The 22,407-nt window shown below is 38.7% G+C and overlaps 1 protein-coding gene across 1 annotated transcript in view; it reads right to left on the bottom strand.

Annotated features, from left to right (window-relative positions):
- DCHS2 (dachsous cadherin-related 2) overlaps positions 1-22,407 on the bottom strand; it is a 119,723-nt gene that overhangs the window by 18,436 nt on the left and 78,880 nt on the right. Inside the window, exons 14-15 of the mRNA XM_034661732.1 lie at positions 13,605-13,718; positions 3,916-4,127 (exon numbers count right to left, since the gene is read on the bottom strand). Coding sequence (XP_034517623.1) covers positions 3,916-4,127; positions 13,605-13,718 — 326 coding nt within the window. The remainder of the gene's footprint in view (positions 1-3,915; positions 4,128-13,604; positions 13,719-22,407) is intronic.

The raw sequence follows: 22,407 nt of genomic DNA, 5'->3' as shown, positions 1-22,407 counted from the left end.
GACGGCACTGGAGGAGATAATGCTAAGTGAAATAAGTCAAGCAGAGAAAGACAATTATTATATGATTTCTCTCATCTATGGAACATAAGAACTAGGATGATCGGTAGGGGATGAAAGGAATAAAAAAAGGGGGGGGTAATCAGAAGGGGGAATGAAGCATGAGAGACTATGGACTATGAGAAACAAACTGAGGGCTTCAGAGGGGAGGGGGGTGGGGGAATGGGATAGACTGGTGATGGGTAGTAAGGAGGGCATGTATTGCATGGTGCACTGGGTGTTATACGCAACTAATGAATCATCGAACTTTACATCGGAATCCGGGGATGTACTGTATGGTGACTAACATAATATAATAAAAAATCATTTAAAAAAAATACTTGATTGCTAAAAAATGCTAACCATCATCTGAGTTTTAGTGAGTCGTAATCTTTTTGCTGGTGGAGGGTCTGGCCTGGAGGTTCATGGCTGCTGACTGCTCAGGGCGGTGGCTGCTGAAGGCTGGGGTGGCTGTGGCAATTTGTAAAAATTAGACAACAATGAAGTTTGCCACATTGATTGACTGTTCCTTTTATGAACGATTTCTCTGTTGCGTGTGATGCTGGGTGGTATCATTTTACCCACAGTAGAACTTCTTTCAAAATAGGAGCCAATCCTCTCACGCCCTACTGCTGCCGCTTTATCAACGAAGTTTATGGAATATTCTAAATCATTTGCTGTCATTTCAACAATTTTCACAGCAACTTCACCAGGTATAGATTCCATCTCAAGAAACCACTGATCTGGCGATCACCATCACAAGTAAAATAATAATGAAAAAGTGTGAATATTGCAGGAATTACCAAACTGTGACACAGATACAAAGTGAGCAAATGCTGTTGAAAAAATGGTGCCTATAGACTTGTTTGATGCGTGTTTACCACAGATCTCCAGTTTGTAAAAAAAAAAAAAAATGCAATATCTGTGAAGTGCAATAAAATAAAGTAAAATAAAATGAGGTACTGTACTTGAAAAAAAATTCTAATTTGCTTGAATAGAAGATTTCCAACTATATTTAGATTCATGCCAGTACCAGAAAAGGAAAGAAATCTGCAGAGTGAATGGTAATCTTTAATTTGTTGTTTTTCCTGCTGAAAGTATTGCCTGTGAAATAGGCCATATGTGGATTTTTTAAATATCTTATTGAAAGTCTCATTTTAGAAGGATTTTTAATTAATAGAACAGCCTAGATTTAGTGCTAACAGATTTAGATCCTGATCATTTATTTGGTAAATTATCAACGTAGTGTTGAGGATGAGACAAAAGTTTTGCATCACTCTCCATGGAGATCTATTATTTAGGCTGCATTACATTTTAATCAAAAACTAATTCTATTAGTGATTTTAAGATCTTACTTAAGAGTAAGTCGATGGATTAATTACAATTTTTTTCTACTTTTTTTCATCCTCTGTGCCCCTCAGCCTTGGCCTGACCTCACATTCCCATCATCCTCTGTCCTGTCCCAACACTGATGTCCTGATGGGTGTTGGCCTCGAACTCCTTCTGCTCTCAATCTATCCTTTGTGCTATTGCCAGATCTCAGGGGATCCTGAGTGGCCCAAGTGGGACATCAAGGACCTCAGCGGGAGGGCACACAAACCAGCTACTTATAAAGAAACGCAGCAATACGCAGTTCCTTGGAGGTCACCCGGGAAGGAAATTCATCTGCATCTGGACAGAATAAGATCCATCATGTCCCCTGGGTCCACATGCTTCAAAGTGTTACCAAGAACAGGTCTCCCAGGAGGTGTATCCGTTAGGGTTTGAGGATGGCAGCAGCACATATCCACTACGGCTCACTTAACCAGGAAAAATGTGTCAAAAAGATAGTGTCTGGGTGAAGGCCAAGAACTTGGGCCACCCTGGGGCACAGTTTCTTTTGACTTGTTGCCACCAAGACGAATCGGCTGAACATGCTTCTGTGCTGGTGTCCTACCACTCGAGATTCAAATCCTAGGGAGAGAAAGCCTACACGAGACTGAGGCAGATGGCAACGACTTTGGCAGGGGGCAGAGGGCAGGTCACCACCTTGACTGACAGTCTCACCAAGACTGTAGCTGACAGAGGATGGGCAGTCCCTAAAGGAAGCTGACGGGCTGTCACCAAAAGCGGGGAGCATGGGCAGTGTGGTGGCAAAAGCAAGAACCACCGCAAGTGCCAGAACTCCAGAGCCTTCGACATTCCTGTTTATCTGAACAGAACACAGGCAAATGGCAGTTTTGGTTTCCTGGAAAAAATGAAAAGATCTAAAGATGTGAAGAACAAAGTTCATTGTATCTGTCCCTGCCTCAGCCTTCTTGAAATTTGACCTAATTTGACACAGTGATGGGCCAGGCTCCTTCCCATTTGTTTTATCTGGAAGGGGTGTCTTCCCCTTCTTGTGTTCCACATGGAGCAGCCTAGCTCTCTCCAAGAGAGCATGAACGATAAAGAGCCCTGGTGCAGGGGTCCTCTGTGACAAAGCAGGCCCCACAGTGGCACTGGAGGCCTCTGCCATCCCACCCTAAACAGGTATCATTGTGCAGAGTGATACAGATGGGGCAAGTGAATGCCCTCCCCTTCTTCTCAGTCATGGCTGAAACGAAAGTCAAGACACAGCATTTCTGGAACAGGCTTGAGACTGGAGCGATCAAGGCCCTGTCATACAACACAAGTCTGCAAGACCAGCGGAGGAAATCCTAGGGATCCTGGACTGTGCGGGCGGGGGGGGGGAGGGGTGGCAGGGACACAGAGCCAGGACTTCAAGATGGCCGAGACTTCACTGGTCTTGTCAGCACCAACAGAGGGGAACTTGTGCATCTGGGAACTGGACTGAAGGTCAAAGGAACGTGTCTCTGAAGATGCAGGTGGAGGTAGCTGCACAGTAGAGCACTGTGGGAGGTCTTGGCCGGAAGGTGTACTAACATGTCATCTGGCTCCCTGACCCCATCGCCATGGAGAGGAAGGGGGGTAATCATCACTAGGTGTTGGATCGCAGCAGTGGGGTTACAGAGGCCAGAGGGAATGCCCCGGTGAGCTGCGGACTTTGCCAGGAAGGGGTTTTTATACAGATTTCCTGTGTGGATCTCAAGAGGTTGTCCGTTTCCTAATGTCCAGGGTCTTGAAGACAAAACAGCAATTCAACTGTGAAGGGAAAGGTAGAACTGGGTCCAAATCCTGAAGCAGGTAAAGAGACTATCAAGGGTGAGTGGGTCTTAGAGCCTGAATGAGACTGCCTTAAAAACAGATCTTCTTTTTTCATGGCTTAGGCCTTTTTGCTGAGATGGGGTAAGGCCCGGGAACAGTGGATCTGTGTCTTTCAAGTGAAATGTCCGCAAATTTCGAATGCAGGGAGCTCTTCCATGGGCCCGTGCCTCTGTCCATGCTCGTCTGGCTGCAACTCCACCTGGCGAGTGCATGCTCGCCCTTGGAGAACAAGTGCAGTTACCGTTCTTCTGTGAAGTCTTATGCTTTTCCTCCAGGAAGAGTCTGTATCTCCTCTTTTCTCTCATGACATTAAATGGGCAATTCCATTTAACATGACTTATATGCATTTAAATTATATGTTTACTTTCTGACTTCCCCTCTAAGCTGTACACATGATAAGCTGAGCTGACTTCTGTGCGCCTACGGATTTGCTGCTAGTGTTGGACACTAGAGTTCCTAGTCTCGAGAGGAAGCAGGTGGGCACTAACAGCACAGGATGAAGAGAGGAAGAAGAGTGAGCTCAGAAACTCCAGACGTCCTTCGAACTAAGGTTTCAACCAGTTCATCAAACATTGGACATGCCCTAGAAACATTTAATTTATGTCCTAGAAAAAGGCTTTAGCTGTTTGATGCAGACTGATGATAATTCCCACACACTCACACATACACATACACAAAACCCATTTCTGTTACCTGTATGATGGGAGCATTGTGGAACTGGCCTTCAGACACTGACACGTGGTAAACGCTTTGCTCAAAGCATGGTAAGTTATCATTCACATCTTGTATCAGGACTGCTACTTTGCTGTAGGCTCTGTGCCCCCTGCTTTCCGCTAAAACGATGAGTCGTACTTCATGTCTGACTTCAAAATCGAGAAACTTGGGTTCTTTCACAGTGAGTTCTCCTATTTTGATCCGAGGGAGAAAAGAATAAAAGAAAATGGTGTTGTACTCATTATTTAAAAAGCGAATCATCTTTCACTCCTATGCTCGCAAGCTCATCTGTCCCTCAAAGTCTCCCGCTGGCTGGCTGCCCTTCCCTCCTCACTGGGGTCATTGGGAAAAAAGTTGAGAATGTGGGGGTATTTGCAAGGTTCCAACATGTAGGAGGGAAAGAAACTATGAAATAGCTGAAATGTGGAAGCTGTCTCTGAAATCACCCTTCTCTCTCCATATTTAGTCCATCCCCATGTCTGCAAAGTCTACCTTTCAAACATCTCTTGAATCCGCCCTCCATCGTCACTGCTGCTATCCTCCTCCGAGCCACCAGCATTTCCCACCTTCTCCCCTGCATGAAGGGTCCCATGGCATCACTCATCTGGTCTCCCTACTAATCCAGTTCCCATTCTGAACTAAATCATAAAAATGGACACTGTCATTGTCCTATAGAAACCTCTTCCATGGCTTTCCATGATGATTATGACAAAGTTCAGCATTTTTTTTTAAAGATTTTATTTATTTATTCGACAGAGATAGAGACAGCCAGCGAGAGAGGGAACACAAGCAGGGGGAGTGGGAGAGGAAGAAGCAGGCTCATAGCGGAGGAGACTGATGTGGGGCTCGATCCCATAATGCCGGGATCACGCCCTGAGCCAAAGGCAGACGCTTAACCACTGTGCCACCCAGGCGCCCCAAAGTTCAGCATTTTTAACCTCCATAGGATGGACGTGCTTGGGCCTCTCCTGCCTCAGGAGTCTCATTCCTGCCCTTCCCCACATTGCTTTCTCTGCTGTGTTCAGAACACTCATAAATGTTCTGTTCCTCAAATGCTCATTTTAGGGTCACCATGCATGCTTTTCCATCTGGTCTGTACTTCTGTGCTTCCTCAGGGATCTTTCCAGATCAACCAGCCCCATACCGTGGTCAGCCTGTAACAGACTCTCACAGAGCACCTGCATGTACTGTGCTCACCTATTTCAGACTGGTTCTTCCTCTTGGTTTAGAAGCTTACAAGGCGTGGATGGGTGCCTATCTCTTACACCAACGGTCATATTCCCAGTGCCTAGCTCAGGGTCTGGCCTACAGAAGGCATCCATTAATACATGTTATACCCTCATTTACAAAGTAGTAACAGGTTAGGGAAACTGACTTTTGGGGTTTATGCCTTGTATGAGTTTCTCCCCCAAATTAAGAAAATTCCTCCTGATTTAATTTCCTTCTCTACTTTCTGTTCTGTTTTTGTTCTCTCTTTTACTGTCAAATTTCTTACTGAATTTAGTATTATTATTATTTTATTATTTAGTTTGTTTTCACTGTCAGAAATTCCATTGAATAGAGATTCACTGAATGAACACTGATTGGCAGGTTGAGACACCTGAAACCGTGCATAAATCCTAGCCCTGGCTACTTAGTTTAGGTAAATTACCTGGCTCTACCACCACTACATTTGTGACCCAGGGTAAGTTATTCAGGTTCTACAGAGCTGAGCCTCCTCTTCTGTAAAATGGGGATATTAGTAATGACTTTGTCGAGTTGTGGGAGAAGTACTCTAATGCGTATTTAGAATGTTCCTGTGTAGGAACATGATATAGATTCCAGTGTCCTATTCATGATCCTCTCCCCTTTCATCATCAGGTATAAATTGAATATCTACAAAAGCTCTGAATTTAGAAAGAAAACATTTAATTGCCATGGACTAATCAAAGTTTGATCTTCAGGTGAAGAACCTGTACTGTTTCCAGAAATAAGGCCTGGAAGCCACAGTTCTTACTGTTCTATCTGAACCAGTTTCCTTAGACAACCATCCTGGTCCAAGAAAATGTCAGGCTCTTGCATACTTACCTGGATGTTAACAGGAATCACGCCCTGCTCTAGTGTTCTAACTTCAGTACTGGGTGTTTTCAGATTTTTATAGCTTCTCTTCTGTTATCAAGAGCAACTAAATATATTTTATATAAGGAACTCACTATACCACAAAATGTAAAATTTCCATAAACTCATTTTCATTTATTGTCATCAGTTATCAATTCAGAAAACCAGATTACTTTTACAAGCCACAGTCTGATGTGACCGACACCCCTGGCAGAAAATTTAGGATAGATTTGACCATTGGTAGCTGGAAAACTCATTAAGATGCATTTTGATGAACTAGTAATGAAACAAACTGGTCTTCAGAAACCTCTGTGAAACAAGGGCTAAGCCGGCACCCCCAAACGGCAGAGAAGCCCCAGGCCGAGGTAGTTCCAAGCTCTCATCCAGCACTCCATCTCCACTGAGCAGAGCACTCCGCTTGCTATCATGTTCTGTTACTCTTAGCCAAAGAAAAATAACATAGAAACGCAACACTAAATTGCCAGTGTCACTTGGTAGAAAGTGTGCCAATTATAGCGCAGATCAAAGTGGATTTTTTAATAAAAGGCTTGTGTTTAGGCTTTGATAATTGGAATTTTGCGCTTGGAATGGCTCTGCAGTTCTAATGCTTTCCTTGCTCGGCTTTTATTTTTGGCATAATAATTGGCATATGCTGAGAAAGTTGTGTAAGTAGGAAAGACAATAACCCGTCTGTGAGATGACTCAAGGCTGGCACACCTACCAGACCCACATTTGCCTGGGATGCTATACGCATATTTTTCTCAGAGATATCAAGGATTTACTGTCACCGGTGAGATGCAAGAACTACCGAGCTCTCAGTCTGGGCAGAAGTCCATGTTTTCCTTCCAGTACAAGCCTCATGGGTATCGACTTCATGTTCGTTCTTACGCATTAGCGCGCAAGTTCTAGAATAACTTGAGAATGAAATTGCAGTACTATTTTCTTTCTCATATACGTACACATGTAGCTTTTGCCCACGTTATAAAACACACACCAAAATGAGATGAAGATTCTCCAAATGCTAACTGCTTGATAGCATAATCAGGTAGTGTCAATCCATTACGAACTGTGCACATGCGTATGAACGTACCCAAAGCAGAATGTGATAAATATTTATGTTACCCAAAAGCTTTGAAACCGTCTCCTGCTAAAACAACATACTTCACACATGGCAAGTTTGATCATTTTTGGTTTATGTCAACCTACCAAATCATGGATGAATACTGCCATTTGTTATTTACATATACGATGTGAGTAAAACTCCAACATTCCTGCTGGTGTAGAGTGAGTAGTAGATGTTTTTAGGCTGATGTGACAAACAGTTTGAACACAAACATAAACCTTTGGTTTGTGACTATGGGACAGAGCAAAGACTGGCACAAATGGGCAGAATATAAGGTTCTCATCAAAGATCCTTCTTATCAGAACATATTAAGTCAGTAACTAATAAAATGGCCTTCTCACATTTTTACCCTTAAGAAGAGTAACCATAACCTTAGAGATCTTTACTGATTTATCACACACACCAGTTTTCTGTTTTAACTGTTATATGGCTTAAAATACATATATTCATAAAACCTATGTTAGGTAACTTTACACATAAGCTTGAAGATTATGTGCCAAAGGTGATGTGAAAGATGAGTTTAATATCATAATTAAAGGTTTTTAAAAAGGTTTCTTGACAGCAGTATGGAAAACCTCATAACAAAAACAACTAAAATGCTTTCTAACTTGTGTGTGTGTTGAAATGCATGATTGAGTTGGTATACTAGTAAGGAATCTTGAGAGGACAAAAAAGAACTGAAAACAGTAATCCAGGAAGGTAAGCAAACGCTAAAAGCCCATTTTTGTTCCAAAGGTCTCTAAGACAACCTTCTTCCTTGAAATTCATCTCTGATAGCTGCACAGAGTATGAGAAACAAGGGAAGAAAACTGAACCCACAAAAAATGCAGAATCTAATAGGAAAACCAGAATAAAGCTATAAATCCAAAGGCTATGTGTTCCAAGTGAGTGATCAATATTTAAAAATAAAAACAAGTTCAAAATGGATGCACAGAAACCCGCTTTTCTTGACCTTGGTGTTGGTTGGAAGGGAGAAAAAGTCTCTGCTGTGGATTCATTGACTTAAGCCTGAATTTGTGGTAGCCATACTATTACATCTGTGTGTTTTTAAAATCCTCAATAATTACATTTAAGCTAGTCTTTGCTTGATGATGTACCCAGGTGATCTGCAGAAGGGAAACAAATCTTCTCTAAAGGGCATGAGTTCAATCCAGTCTTCAAAGAGCCCGCAGAGAAAAAGTTGTAAGGACAATGAGCATAGTTAACAAGCATGAAAATCACAGAGAAACAAGGCACCATGAATGAGAGCTGGCAAATCTAGAGAAAGCTGAATAAATCTTCAAAGACTTAAAATGCTGGGTTATTGGACACAGGATATGTAATTATTGCATATGTTTAAATATATAAAAAAGAAGTTTAGAAACATGAGCAAGGAAGAAGAGATTACTTTTTTACAAGCATCTAGTTATGGAATAAATAAATCAACACGGGGTTAAAAGGTACAACATAGGGAATATAGTCAATGATGCTATAATAACATTGTATGGTGACAGATGGTAGCTAGACTCATGGAGAGAGCAACATAACATAGAGAGCTGCCAAATCACTATGTTGTATCTGAAATTAATATAACATTGTATGAAAACTATACTTCAATTTTTTTAAAAAAGATGATTTTTTTACAAGACCAGGAATTGCTAACAAAGAACCCAAGAGAACTTCTGGAAATAAAAAATATAGTTCCCTAGATTGAAGGAAAAGTGAAGGAGATGAAAAATGTGCAAAAGCGAGGTAGGAGAGAGTGCCTGGCTCAATACTTGTCTCACCAGAGTTCTAAAAAGACATTGAGATCAACAGCTGACTTCTTAATGCAACAGTTGGAAACCAGAAAGCACTGGGATAATATCTTCAATGTGACGAGAGAAAATAACTGTGAACTTAGAATTCTAAGACCAGCAAACATATTTTTAAAAAATAAGAATTAAATAAAGACATTTGTAGACAACCAAAACCTGAACAAGTTTGCTATGATAGACCCTCACTATAAGATGTACTTCAAGGAGAAAGAAAATGACACTAGAGGCAAGTCTGAGATGTAAGAAAGAACAGTTAGCAAAGAAGCACAGAAATCTATTTAAAAATATTAATAATGTCTGATTTGAAAAAACTATAATTGTGGCCCACAGGAGCTTATAAGCTGAAAAAGGGATATCTGGTGATAAGACTTCTAAGTCTCTTATATTATTCAGAAGAAGGATATTGATTAATGTTAGACTTCAATTATATATGTTAAAATAACCAGGCTAACCACTAAAAGAAAATAAATAGCTATATAATTCCAACAAACACAGGGGAAATGGCCATCGTCAGGTAATGATCATATATGCTGAATGCTCAGAAAAATATTATAATCAATAGGAGTTTACAGGTTTGCTAGATACAAAATCAAAATATGAAAGCCATTTTCAAGTATACCTAATAGCACTGTCAGAAAAAACATTTTTTTCACTTACCTTAGAAAGAAAAAGTATAAAGGATTTAGACTAAATCTAACAAAAACCCTGTAAGCCTGCTACAAAAAATTAAAAATTCATTAAAATATATTTAAGGAAACAATGGATGTGATTTTCTATATCATCCTGAATTAGAAGACAATACTATAAAGATATAGGCTTTTCCCAAACTGATATTTAGAATTAATACAATTCCAACAAAAAATTCTAGTAACATAAATGTCTGTTGATGGATGAATGGACAAAGTGTAGTGTATACACACAACGGCATATTATTCAGTCTCAACCAAGAGAATGCCGCCATATGTGACAACATGGACAAACCCTGAGAACACTATGTTGAGTGGAATAAGCCAGTCACAGAAAGATAAACATGGCATGATTCCACTTATATGACGTATCTAAAATAACCAAACTCCTAGAGGCAGGGAGTAGAATGGTGGCTGCCAGGTGCGATAGGGGAGGGGTGATGGCAATAGGGAGGTGCTGTTCAGTGGGTATGAAGTTTCAGTTATGCAAAATGCATAAGTTCTAGAAACCTGCTGGACAACACTTTGCCCAGAGTTAGCAATACTGTATTGTACACACTTATAATTTTGCTAAAAGAGTAGATCTCATGTTAAATGTTTTTACCACGGTTAAAAAGAAAAGGAAAGAAGAGTATTGGCAAATGATTATTAGTTACAGTGTACCACTATACGGGGCTTTGTGAGGAGGATACTTTGGTCAGATGATTTAGTTCCTTAAATTCTAGATCGAAGCTATGCAATTGTTTTGGACATTTCCTTTGTTAATTCGAGTGAGGTTTCACCTGAAAGCAAATATGCATGTCATGATTACCTGGGTTTCATGTATGAAAGGTGTGGGCAGCTCTTACATCACCCAAAGACTTATGAACAAATCTCCTTTCCTTGGGAAAAAAATCCCAGTAGGCTTGTGTGTGTGTGTGTAAGTATGCATGTACATATGTATGTGTGTGTGTCTGTGTGCGTGTGCACATGTGTGTGAAAACTTGGCAGGTGGATACAATGATTCCTTTTAGAGCAAAGGGCCAATAACAGCTAATATACTCATGAAGAACTGAGAATGGGGCTGCTTCCTCGGTATAAAGATTGATTATAACGTCTATGTGATTAAGGGAGAGTGGTACTGGTGTGTGGATAGACAAAAAGATGAATGCAAAGGAGTCAAGGATCCTGTAAAGAGTTATGGAAACAACGTATGACAGGGGGTATTTCAGGTCACATAGCAAGGTCATTGCTACTGAAATTACTGGTAATCCTTAAAAAAGGAAAAAAAGAAGGAAAAGGAAAATTATCCCTACACAGGAAAATAAATTCTAGATGCACTATAGATGTAAATGTGAAACACAGGAAAACTATTAAAAATTTTAAAAGAGAATGTATCGATATTTTCTTGATCTCAGGATCGGGAAGAGACTCTTCACTTACAAAATGGGAAAATCATAAAGTAAAAAGACTGGTTAATTCTAACTCATCAAAATGAAAATGTACCAGTGAGAGAGGGCAAGACAAGTCATAAACTGTAAAAAATATTTGCAACCAAAAACAATCAAAGGAGAAATGCTAATGAAAATATATGAACAATCCTTAACACTTCAGAAAGAGAAACACAAACCACCAGTAGAAAAATAGGCAATGTGTATCAATATGCATTTCACATGGAAGAAAGCAAGAATGGCCAATCCACTATGAAAAAAATGCTCACATTCATTAGCAATAAAGACATGCAAATTACAACCGCAGTGAGATACCATTTCACACCCACCAGACTGGCAATAGAAAACAGGGCGTAAACAACCGCGATAGCTCTCATTCAGGGCTGGTGGAATGTAAAGTGGGACAAACCACTTCATAAAAGAATTTGGCACCATCTGTAATGCTGAACACACGCAGCCTCTGATGTATACGCCCAGCCTAGGCTCTGGGGCTGGGAGAACTCCTCACATATGCACCAGAAGACACGCATGGGGTTGCTCCTCCCAGCACTTGTTATTATACCCCCAGACAGAAAAACCTCCCTGTCCATCAACGGTGGGATGGATAAATAAGTTATGACATCGACTTAAAACAGAAGGCCATAAAGAACTGAAAATGAAAGAGACCCATCTGCACGCATTAACATGAAAGATTCTAATTTTGAATAAAAACATTGAATCCCATTAAAATACAGACACTCTGAATCCATTTATATAAAATTCAAAAATAAACCAAATTGAACAGTTTTATTGTATAGAAATGCATTTGCTGTAAGTCACAAGGGAAAGATTATTCCTGAAGTAGGGACATTAGTCAGCCTGCAGCAGTGGACAGAAAGGAAGCGATCGGAAAAGGGCTCAAAGAGAGCGTTGATGATAGTGGCTGTGTTCTGGTTTATAACCTCGGCAGCAGGGACACACCTTCTTTGCTGTTCTTCCTTAATGTGTGCATAACAGGTTATGCACTACAAACCACAGCCAAAATGTTGAGCAAAAGAATTAAGTCATGGACGAGAGGACATTAGCATGATTCTATCATGATGTTTAAATCAAGGTAAAATGACATAACACATCATTTAGAGAGTCGGACATTGGAAAATTATCAAGAAAGAAAGGCAGTGATCAATGCCAAAGTCAGATGACTGGTTATGGATTGCCTTGGGTCAAAAAAGAGAGACGCGAGAGGGGCGAGACACACGGGGACTTCCTGAGGTTCTAGTACTGTCTCATCTCTGGCGATGGATGGCAAGTACATGTCCGTTAAACAGCTTTCTATGTTTTAGCATATCATCTTGCAGCTGTTTCACAATAAACTTGTGAAATAAATTTCAACATAAATAAATACTTAACTGAAAAGTGAAGAGTTTTCTGTGGACGTCCCCTTTGGACTAACCGTAGGCATATTTTACCTGAATTTTAATGAAAGACCCCAGAAAAAATAAGGCCAAACCTGGGCCGTGTTAAGGGTGAGGTGGCAGGAGGATGTGGGGAGCCTGGGAAATCGTACAAGCTCTGCTACTCTCCTTCTTTCTAAACGTTCTAGTCTCAGCTCCTTTCCCAGGACCTTCACACACTTGGACTTCTAGAAGCTTAAGGCTGGATGATGTTCACAAATCGCTCTCTTGTCAACAGGCTTCCCCAGTCATCCTTTAACCAAATGGTGGGGCAAAGAGATAAAGACCTGGCAGGCTACCTCAGAAAGGCTGCTGACCAAAGATGGTGCAGACCAAAGAGTGGCAACGGTACCCGGGATGAGAAGGCCTTTGCTTAAGAAACTGCTCCCTCTCCATTCTTCCCATGTGCCTGTAGTACAGATTACATACAGCAGTTGTATGGCAATACACAAATTATTAAAAACATTCTTCTTGAGGTTTGACAATGCAGCAGTAGGTCTGTATCTACTACATAGTTGTTAGTCAAAAAAGTATGTTTCAAATAATCAATTGGTATTCATTTAAAGCACAATAATGGTCTTATTAAAGTTAAATTTAATACATGCTGTATTTGGAAGTAATTTCTTTACCACCACATAGAAACTTTACCAACTGTCCTTTTTTGTTGCATTGTTGACATTCAGTGGCGAATTAGAAGAATCTCGTGATGAAAATGCCCTCCGGCTAGACATGTGTGGTTATTTTCAATTCAAACTCAGTATTGATGGTCTCCCTACTATACCTCCCATTTTCCCAAGTAGATGAGTAAATTATAAGTAGAAACCAATTTATCTTCAAAAATTCAAGGGGTCGGCTAATTACTGCCTCATTTGGAAATCTGAAGAACAGGATTCTTAGTGAGTACATGTAAACAAACAAGTAGTCTTGATTTCCCATGATTTCTCATCAGCTACCATAAAAAATTGTTTGTTATTTACCTTTTAAATTATTTACCTCTAATTTTTCTATCTTTCAAATTTTGAGTTTCCTTTGCAGAAGGATTTCTTACTAGTAACATTAAATGGAGCAGAAAATAAAGCTATTACAGGAGAGAGAAGGATCACCTGAGCTGGAGCACAGGGAAAAAACCCCATCTTCATTTCCACTAAAAATGGAATATTTAATGCTGTCTTGTATTGGGTCGGGAGCAACAGCTGCTACAGTCACAATAGAAGTACCTGTAAAAATTAAGTAAAAAAAAGAAAGAACTTTAGGAAAAGAAAATTTCAGGGAAAAACAAGAGCAAACACTGGGTATTTCTCATTTGCTTACTACATTTTCATTTGTTCATTCATTCAATGATTCGTTATTGAGTGTCTTCAATAAGCCAGATCCTATGCTAGGTGCTGGAGACAGAATGACAAGTTAGGGAAGATCTCTATCTTTATGGTGATTATTAACTAAAGGAAGGAGATAGACAATAAACCATTAAACAAATACATAATCAAAGTAGATTTCAGATGTGCTAGGTTCCCCGGGATAAAAAAAAAAACAAAACAATGTAACGTGATAGAAAACACTTTTTTATGGGGGGTGGGGGGCAGACATATAACATTTCAACATATAGGGAACAAACTGATTACCAGCATGAAAGAAGAATTAGCAAGCACTGATAGAGGCAATGAGACAATTGATGTGATTAGAACTGGGATTTCACTGGAAGGTTCTCAAGAGTCCAGTCCGGCCTCAAGTTGGCTCTTTGTTGTCTTCACATGTAATATCTCATGCCCTTTGCTGTTCACCTCTGTTTTACTTCCTATCCTGGTTGCCCATTTGTCCTTCACCTTTAACTGCCTGTCCTTTTAAATTATATTTTTATTTAATCAACTTTATTAAGGTAACATTTACATACAATAACACACACATATTTTAAGTATAATAGTTACATGTATACACATATATACATACATATGTATACAGTTATATATGTATATAGTTTTAACAACTATATATACCTGTGTAACCACCATCAGAATCTAGATGCAGAATATTTCCATCACTTCAAAAAATTCCCTCTTGACCTTTTGCAGTCAGTTTTCTCTTACTTCTGGTCCCGGGCAGAAGTAAGATTTATTTTCTTTCACTTTGTTTTGCCTCTAAAATTTTATGCACATAAAAATTATATAGTATCTCTCTTCTTTTGATCAGCATTTTTTTTTTTTAGGAATCAAACATGTTATTCTGAGTATTAAGAGTTCATTCCATTTTTATTGTAAAGTGCATTCTACTGAATGGACATACCACAATGTGTTGATCCATTTTTCTATATATAGACATTTGGACGGTTTTCAGTTTTATTATGAACAAAGCTGCTATGAACATCCATGTAATAGTGTCTGTGTGGACACGTTTTCATTCTTCATGGGTAAACACCTACAGTGAGTGCATGTTTAACTTTATAAAAAACTGACAAACTATTTTCCAAAGTGGTACTATACCATTTTACATTCCTGTTAGCAACATATGAGAATTCTAGTTGTTCCATATCACTGGTACTGTCAGTCTTTTTAATTTTAGTCATTCTAGTGGTTGTGTGCTAGTTATCTCACTGTGGTTTTAATTTCAATTTCCCTGATGTCTGATGATGTTGTGAACATTTTCATGTGCTTATTGGTCATTTTCACTCTTTTAAAGATTCGTCTTTGTTTTTTGGCTTTTGTTCTCTATTTACCCACCACTTCTGAGAAACTTTTTCATAGTTCTTTATTGGTTCTAATCCTCTTATTTTTGGCCTGTAACATACAGCATCTACTTTGGATGCCCACTCAGGCAGTGACCCCTGCCTCTCCTCTTACTTTCATGCTGCCTGGCAGGATGTCACCTATTGGCGAAGGTATGCATGTTTTACTGAGTGGGAGATGGGAAAGGGGCGGGCTCTGCAAGATGTTCTCAGCCTGCTAAGTGTGCAGCGATGGGGGCCTGATTTAGGATGGTGTCATCAAGGCACAAGAGGAAAAGTCAAAGGAAACATTTGATAAAAACACAAGTGTTGACATGGTGTCAGAGATGAGAACAGAGCAGGGATCATTAACTCCAAAGTTTTTGGGTAAAAGTAAGAAGTGTGGACAAACGAAGGAGCCAGGTGGGTGGAGGAAGACAGAAACTGTCTAATGTGCCTAAAACACTCAGCTTCAACTCATCACAGCCAGTAAGGAAGGGAAAGCAGGTTTTATTTAGGATGTTTGAAATTCTGGTCTTTTTAAGAAAAGCTCAAAAATTCATATTTATTTTCCTGTGAAATCTCCCAATTCATAAGTGTCAGAAAATAATTTAATTTAGGGGAAAACCATAAGCCATCATATGGGTTGAACAAAACACAGCTGTGGTCTAACTACAGGTCTGAGTCTGCTCATGCCGTCCCTGATAGAGAAGATGAATCTCTCCTTTCTGTTATGAGCCCTTCTAGCATTTAGATTATGGTACTCATTTGTCATCCATGGACTTGTACTGAACATACCTGTAGACTGATCTTATCTTTCCACTAAACTGGACTAAATTCAGTGAGAGCACAGGAGGTTTTCTATATATTTCTGCAACTCTAGATTAGATTTGCTTCTAAAATTTCATATACTTGAAAAATCATAGAGTGGCTGCCTTCTTATGCTTAGCACGCTCTTTTGAGAATCAGTCATATTGTTCTTTATATCAAAAGTTTATTCCTTTGTGCATGGTAGGTGCTCAGTAAGTGTGGGAAGAAAGGAGGTAATAGAGGAGACAGAGGAAGTATGGGATGAAGATGCTCACTGAAGTATTCTAGCCTGAGTCTCAAAGAATGCCTCTCTGCCTACAGGGCCCTTCTAAACCAGCAGCAATTATAAAAAAAAAAAAAAAATCAGAGGCGCCTGGGTGGTGCAGTTGGTTAAGCCTCGAACTCTTGGTTTCTGCTCAGGTCTGATCTCAGGGTGGTGAGATCGAGCCTCACCTCGGGATCCATGCTCAGCTCGGGGTCTGCTTGAATTATTCTCTCCCTCTTCCTCTGTCCCTCCCCACTGTGCTCTCTCTTTCTCTCTCTCACTGAAATAAATAAATAAATCTTTAAAAAAATAAATTAAATTAATTAAAAAATCACTCACTGCTATAATACACTTTCTGATAGTGGGATTTGCAGTAGTTGAAAAAAAAATGACACTTATTCAAGACTTCTGCTGGGCTTCCACATTGATTCCTACTGTGCAGGCCCTAAGAAACAAGCTCAAAAGCCATCTTGCTACAGGTTACAGTAAAAAAAATCCCTAAGCCAGCCAAAATCAATACATACATTTTTTTCCCCCTGGATACTTAAAAGGGTTCCACTAAAAAGAAGAGAAGAAAGAAAATGCCATGGAACACATAATATTTTCCCCAGGAGCCTTTTCAACACAACATTCAAAGACAAATGCAATGATCACTGTACATATTAAAGGAAACAAGTATGTGGTATTGTTCTCAAAACTGGAAAGTCATTGAGAAAAGGCATAAAATAGACTCATTATGGAGAAAGAACAGGAAAACCACAACTAGATATATTACTCTCTTTAAAAATGTTATGTTTAATACAAACTGTAACAAGCTTTTAAAATCATTTATCGAGGCTTCCAAATGGTGGCTCTTTTCAAGCCAGTTATGAAGTCATTTAGAGACAATGTAAAGGGTTTTAATTAATCATCGTGCAATCGAGTGGCTGCACATGTTGAGAATCTCTCAAAAATTGCATTATAATCTGAGGCTTATTTTGTTACATTTTTAGGAGACATATTGTTAATATAAAAATGCCTTCCATTTTCAGTAGGACTATGCCTTAACAGTAGTGCAGTATGTTTTATCTTTAGCACTCAATCACAATTCTGTGCTTCCTGATACAATTTAGTTTTTAAACACAGGAAATTTTATTTCCACTGGCTTGTCATATGTTCTTAAGAATGGCAGTAAGAAGAGAAACAGCTATGCAGGCAAGACATACATTCTTGCTGACAGCCTTTTCTCCACGGCTTAGGATGCTTTAATTATACACCTGATTACAAAACAAAACATGGAGATCCTTTGCAAGCAAGAAAACAAAGATGAGCACAGAATTGTAAATAAGAATCACATATGTACTCCCTCATAAAAGGAACAATCTTCTTTTTATTGCAAATAAAATGTTCATTATATCAAATGAAATTGTAGCACACAAAGAATTTCATTCAAAATACTTCAAACTAGATGCTAAAGTCTGCAAAGAGCTGCAAACATTTGTATATGTTCTTCCTCAGATGAAGTTTAAATTTGAGACTGCTCCCAAAAAAGAGGAAATAACTAAAAGACCATGAATCCTTCTAGGTCTTGGCTTATCTGTGCATATTTTACTTAATTTACTTAATTTATTTTTTAAAGATTTTATTTTTTAAGTAATCTCTGCACCCAAGGGTCTTGAACTCACAACCCTGAGATCAAGAGTTGCACACTCCACCAACTGAGTCAGCCAGACACCCCAACTTATTGTGCACATTTTATTTATTTATTTATTTATTTATTTATTTATTTGAAAGAGAGAGAGAGAGAGAAAGCATGCTAGCTGGGGGAGGAGCAGAGGGGGAGGGACAGAGAGAATTTCAAACCGACTCCCCACTGAGCACGGAGCCTGTCATGGGGCTTGACCTCACAACACTGAGATTATGATCTGAGCTAAAATCAAGAGGCAGACACTCAGTCGACTGAGCCACCCAGGCACCCAATGCACATTTTAGATAAAAATCTGTCTCTGGGCATCTAAAGAAGATTTACAATTATTATCCTTTTCACAGCAAGGTAGAAATGACAAAATGAAAACCAACACTGTAGCTTTAATTCCCATGAGGCAAGTGAAACATACAGAAAAATTTATATTTTCAGCTTTTATGAATTTCACTTTGAGTCTAACATTGCATCAAAAAGTATAATACATTCAATGTTCTTGTTTTCTTCTTCTTTACAAAAATACAGTTAAAAAACTAATACCATCTACAGCAGCAGTGAACTATTTAAAAGCAGAATTATGTAACAATTAATGTTATGTGACTAGAAAAATCAATATTCATGGAAGTATTTAGGTATAATAACAAAAAAGACATTTTATTCAGAGCTGTTCATGAGTAAATACTTCTAGAGTTTTATTTTTGTCATTTCTAAGCAACACAAGTATTTTCTTATTGATGTCTGACTTGAGATTTTTTTTAAACATTTGGATGATTTTGAATTGTCCATTAGCTTAATCATCCAGCCACTGGAATGCTGAACATATTTCAGTCATTTAAGAAAGTCAGGAGTGAGGTCAGCAAGATGGCTGAATAAAGCCTGAAACCTCATCCCCTATAGACACTGAATGAACAACAACAGTATATGGTCCAAAAAGCTTTTATGAAAACTCCAGGCCAGAATGGAGTAGTATGATATATTCAAAGTGCTGAAAGAAAAAAAATGCCACCAAGAATATTATATCCAGCAAAACTGCCTTTTGGAGATGAGAGAGAAATAAAGATCTTCTCAGGTAAACAAAAGCTGAGGGAGTTCACCACCACTAAACCTGCCTGACAAGAAACGCTAAATGCTTCCAGTTGAGATGAAAGGACACTAGAGAGCAATGTGAAAGCATATGAAAATATGATACTCTCTGGGAAAGGTAAATATATAGACAAATGCCAAATCTCATAACACTGTAGTGGTGGTGCATAAATCACTTAATTTCGATATAAATTTAAGAGATAAAAACATAAAAAATAACTATAACAATAAAACTATGTGAATGAATAAAAGTATAAAAAGATGTAATTTATGAAATCAATAACATAAAGTGGGAAGGAGAAGTAAAGGAACTGAGTTTTGGATGTGACTGAAGTTGTTACTAGCTTAAAACAGATGGTTAAAACTATAAGATGTGTTACATAATCCCCACAGTAACCACAAAGAAAGTATCTATGGAAGAAACGCAAAAGGAAATAAGAAGGGACTCAAAACATGTCACTACAAAAAACCCAATGAAACACAAGGGAAGGCAGCAAGAGAAGAAAAGAAGAACAAAATGAAAAACATACAGAAAATAACTTAAAAATGGCAGTACTAAGTCCTTCCCCATCAGTAATTTTTAAAAATGTAAATGGATGAATCTCTCCAATCAAGAAACATGGAATAGCTGAATGGATTTAAAAACAGCAACAAACGAGATCCAAGTATATACTGCCACCAAGAAACTCACTTTAGATATACAGACAAATATAGGCTGCAGGGGGAAAGATAAAGAGATATTCCAGGCAAACAGTATCCAAAAGGCAAGAAGGGTAGTTATACCTACATCAGACAAAATAGAGCTTAAGTCAAAAACTGTCACGGGACAAAGAAGGATGCTACATATAAAGTTCTATTCATCAGGAAGATAAAGCAATTATAAATATACACGCACTGAACAGCAGAGCACCTAAATATATGAAGAAAACACTGACAGACTTGAAGGGAGAAACAGATAGTAACACAATAATAGTAGAAGATTTCAATACTTCACTTTCAATAATGGATAGAGCAAACAGATAGAAAATCAATAGGGAAACAGAGGACTTAAATAACATTATAGACTAATTGCACCTAAGATACATACACAGAACCCTCCAACCAACAACAACAGAATACACATTCTCAAGTATATTACACATTCCCATATATACACTCAAGTGCACATGGAACATTCTCCAGGACAGATCACATGTTAGGGCACAGGACTAGGGTTAACATCTTTAAGAATATTAGAATCATACCAAATATCTTTTCTGACTATCATGGAATAAAAGTAGAAATCAATAGCAAAGGAAATTTGGAATATTCATAAACACATGGAAATTAAATAATACACTTTTGAACAACTAGTAGGTCAAGGAAGAAACCTAAAGGGTAACTAGATAATACCTTGACACAAATGAAACAAAAACACAACATACCAAACATGGGCTGTAGCAAAATACTAAGAGGGAATTTTACAGCAATAAATGTCTACATTAAAAAAAAGAAGAAAGAGGGGCACCTGGGTGGCTCAGTCGGTTAAGCAGACAACTCTTGATTTAGGCTCAGGTCATGATCTCAGGGTCTGGGTTTGGGCCTGATTCCAGCTCTGTGCTCAGCGGGGAGTCTGCTTGAAAAATCTCTCTCTCCCTCTTCCTCTGCCCCTCCCTCCCTCCCTCCCTCCCTTCCACCACCTTTAAATAAATCTTTAAAAAAGAAGAAGAAAGACTGTAAATCAACAACCTAACTTTACATCTCAAGAACTAAAAAAAGGAACAAACTAAAAGCAAACTGGGCAGAAAGAAAGAAATAATAAATATTAGAACAGAAATAAGTGGAATACAGAGCAAAAAAACAAGAGGAAAATCAAACTAAGCTTTTTTAAAAAAAATCAGCAAAATTGACAAATCCTAGGCAAGCTTCAAATAACAAAAAAATCAGAAATGAAAAAGGAGATATTACAAATGATGCCACAGAAACAAAAGGTATCATAAGATACTACTATGAACAACGACACACCAAAAAATAAGATAACCTAGGAGAAAAGAATACATTTCTAGAAACATACTCTCTACCAAAATTGAATCTGAAGAAAGAAAAAATTCTGAATAGATGTATATCTAGTAAGGATATTGAATCAATAATCAAAAACCTTCCATAAAGAGGACCAGATGGTTTCACTGGTGAATTCTACCAAACATTGAAAGAAGAATTAACACCAATCTTTCTCAAACTCTCCCAAAAAATTGAAGACAACACTTGCAAACTTATTTTATAAGCCAGCATTACTGTGATACCAAAACCAGAGACACCACAAGGAAACTACAGACTAATATCCCTGATGAATCTAGACGCCAAGATACTCAATACAATACCAGCAAACTGAATGCAACAGCACATTCAAAGGATCATATGTTATAACAATGTGGGATTTATCCCTGGGATGCAATGATGGCTCAATGTATGAAAATCAATGTGATACACCACCTTAACAAAATAAAGAACAAAAATCACATGATCACCTCACTACAGGCAGAAAAAGCATTTGGCAAAATTCAACACATCATGCATGATAAACACACTCAATAAACTAGGAACATAAGGAAATTATCACACATAATAAAGACCATAGAAGAAAAGCCCATAGCTCTAACATCCTATTCAACAGTGAAATCAAAAAGCTTCTTAGCCAGGAATAAGGCGAGAATGCCCACTCTCACTACTTCTATGCAACATAGTACTTAAAGTCCTAGCCAGAGAAGTCAGACTTTGAAATTAAAAGCATCAAAATTGGGGGGGGAGAATAAAATGATTGTTATATTTAGTGACATGATCGTATATATAGAAAACGCTATAGGGGCGCCTGGGTGGCACAGCAGTTAAGTGTCTGCCGTCGGCTCAGGGCGTGATCCCGGCATTGTGGGATCGAGCCACACATCAGGCTTCTCTGCTATGAGCCTGCTTCTTCCTCTCCCACTCCCCCTGCTTGTGTTCCCTCTCTTGCTGGCTGTCTCTATCTCTGTCGAATAAATTAAAAAATAAATAAATAAATAAAAGAAAACGCTATAGATTACACACACACACCCAGTTAGAACTGATAAATGGATTCAGCAAAGTTGTAGAATACAAAATCACCACACAAAAATCAGCTGTGTTTCTATGCACTAACAGTGCACGATCTGAAAAAGAAACTAGGAAAACAATCCCATTTACAATAGCATGAAAAAAATAGAATAAACTTAACCAAGGAGGTGAAAGTCTTGTTCACTAAAAACTACAAAATATTGGGAGGAGTTAAGATGGCAGAGGAGTGGGGGACCCATTTTTCAGCCGGTCCCCTGAGTCGAGCTGGATAGGTACCAGATCAGCCTGAACATCCACGGA

This window comes from Ailuropoda melanoleuca, chromosome 5 (genome assembly GCF_002007445.2).
Source record: "Ailuropoda melanoleuca isolate Jingjing chromosome 5, ASM200744v2, whole genome shotgun sequence".
NCBI lineage: Eukaryota > Metazoa > Chordata > Mammalia > Carnivora > Ursidae > Ailuropoda > Ailuropoda melanoleuca.
This window is presented reverse-complemented; position numbering and strand designations above follow the sequence as displayed.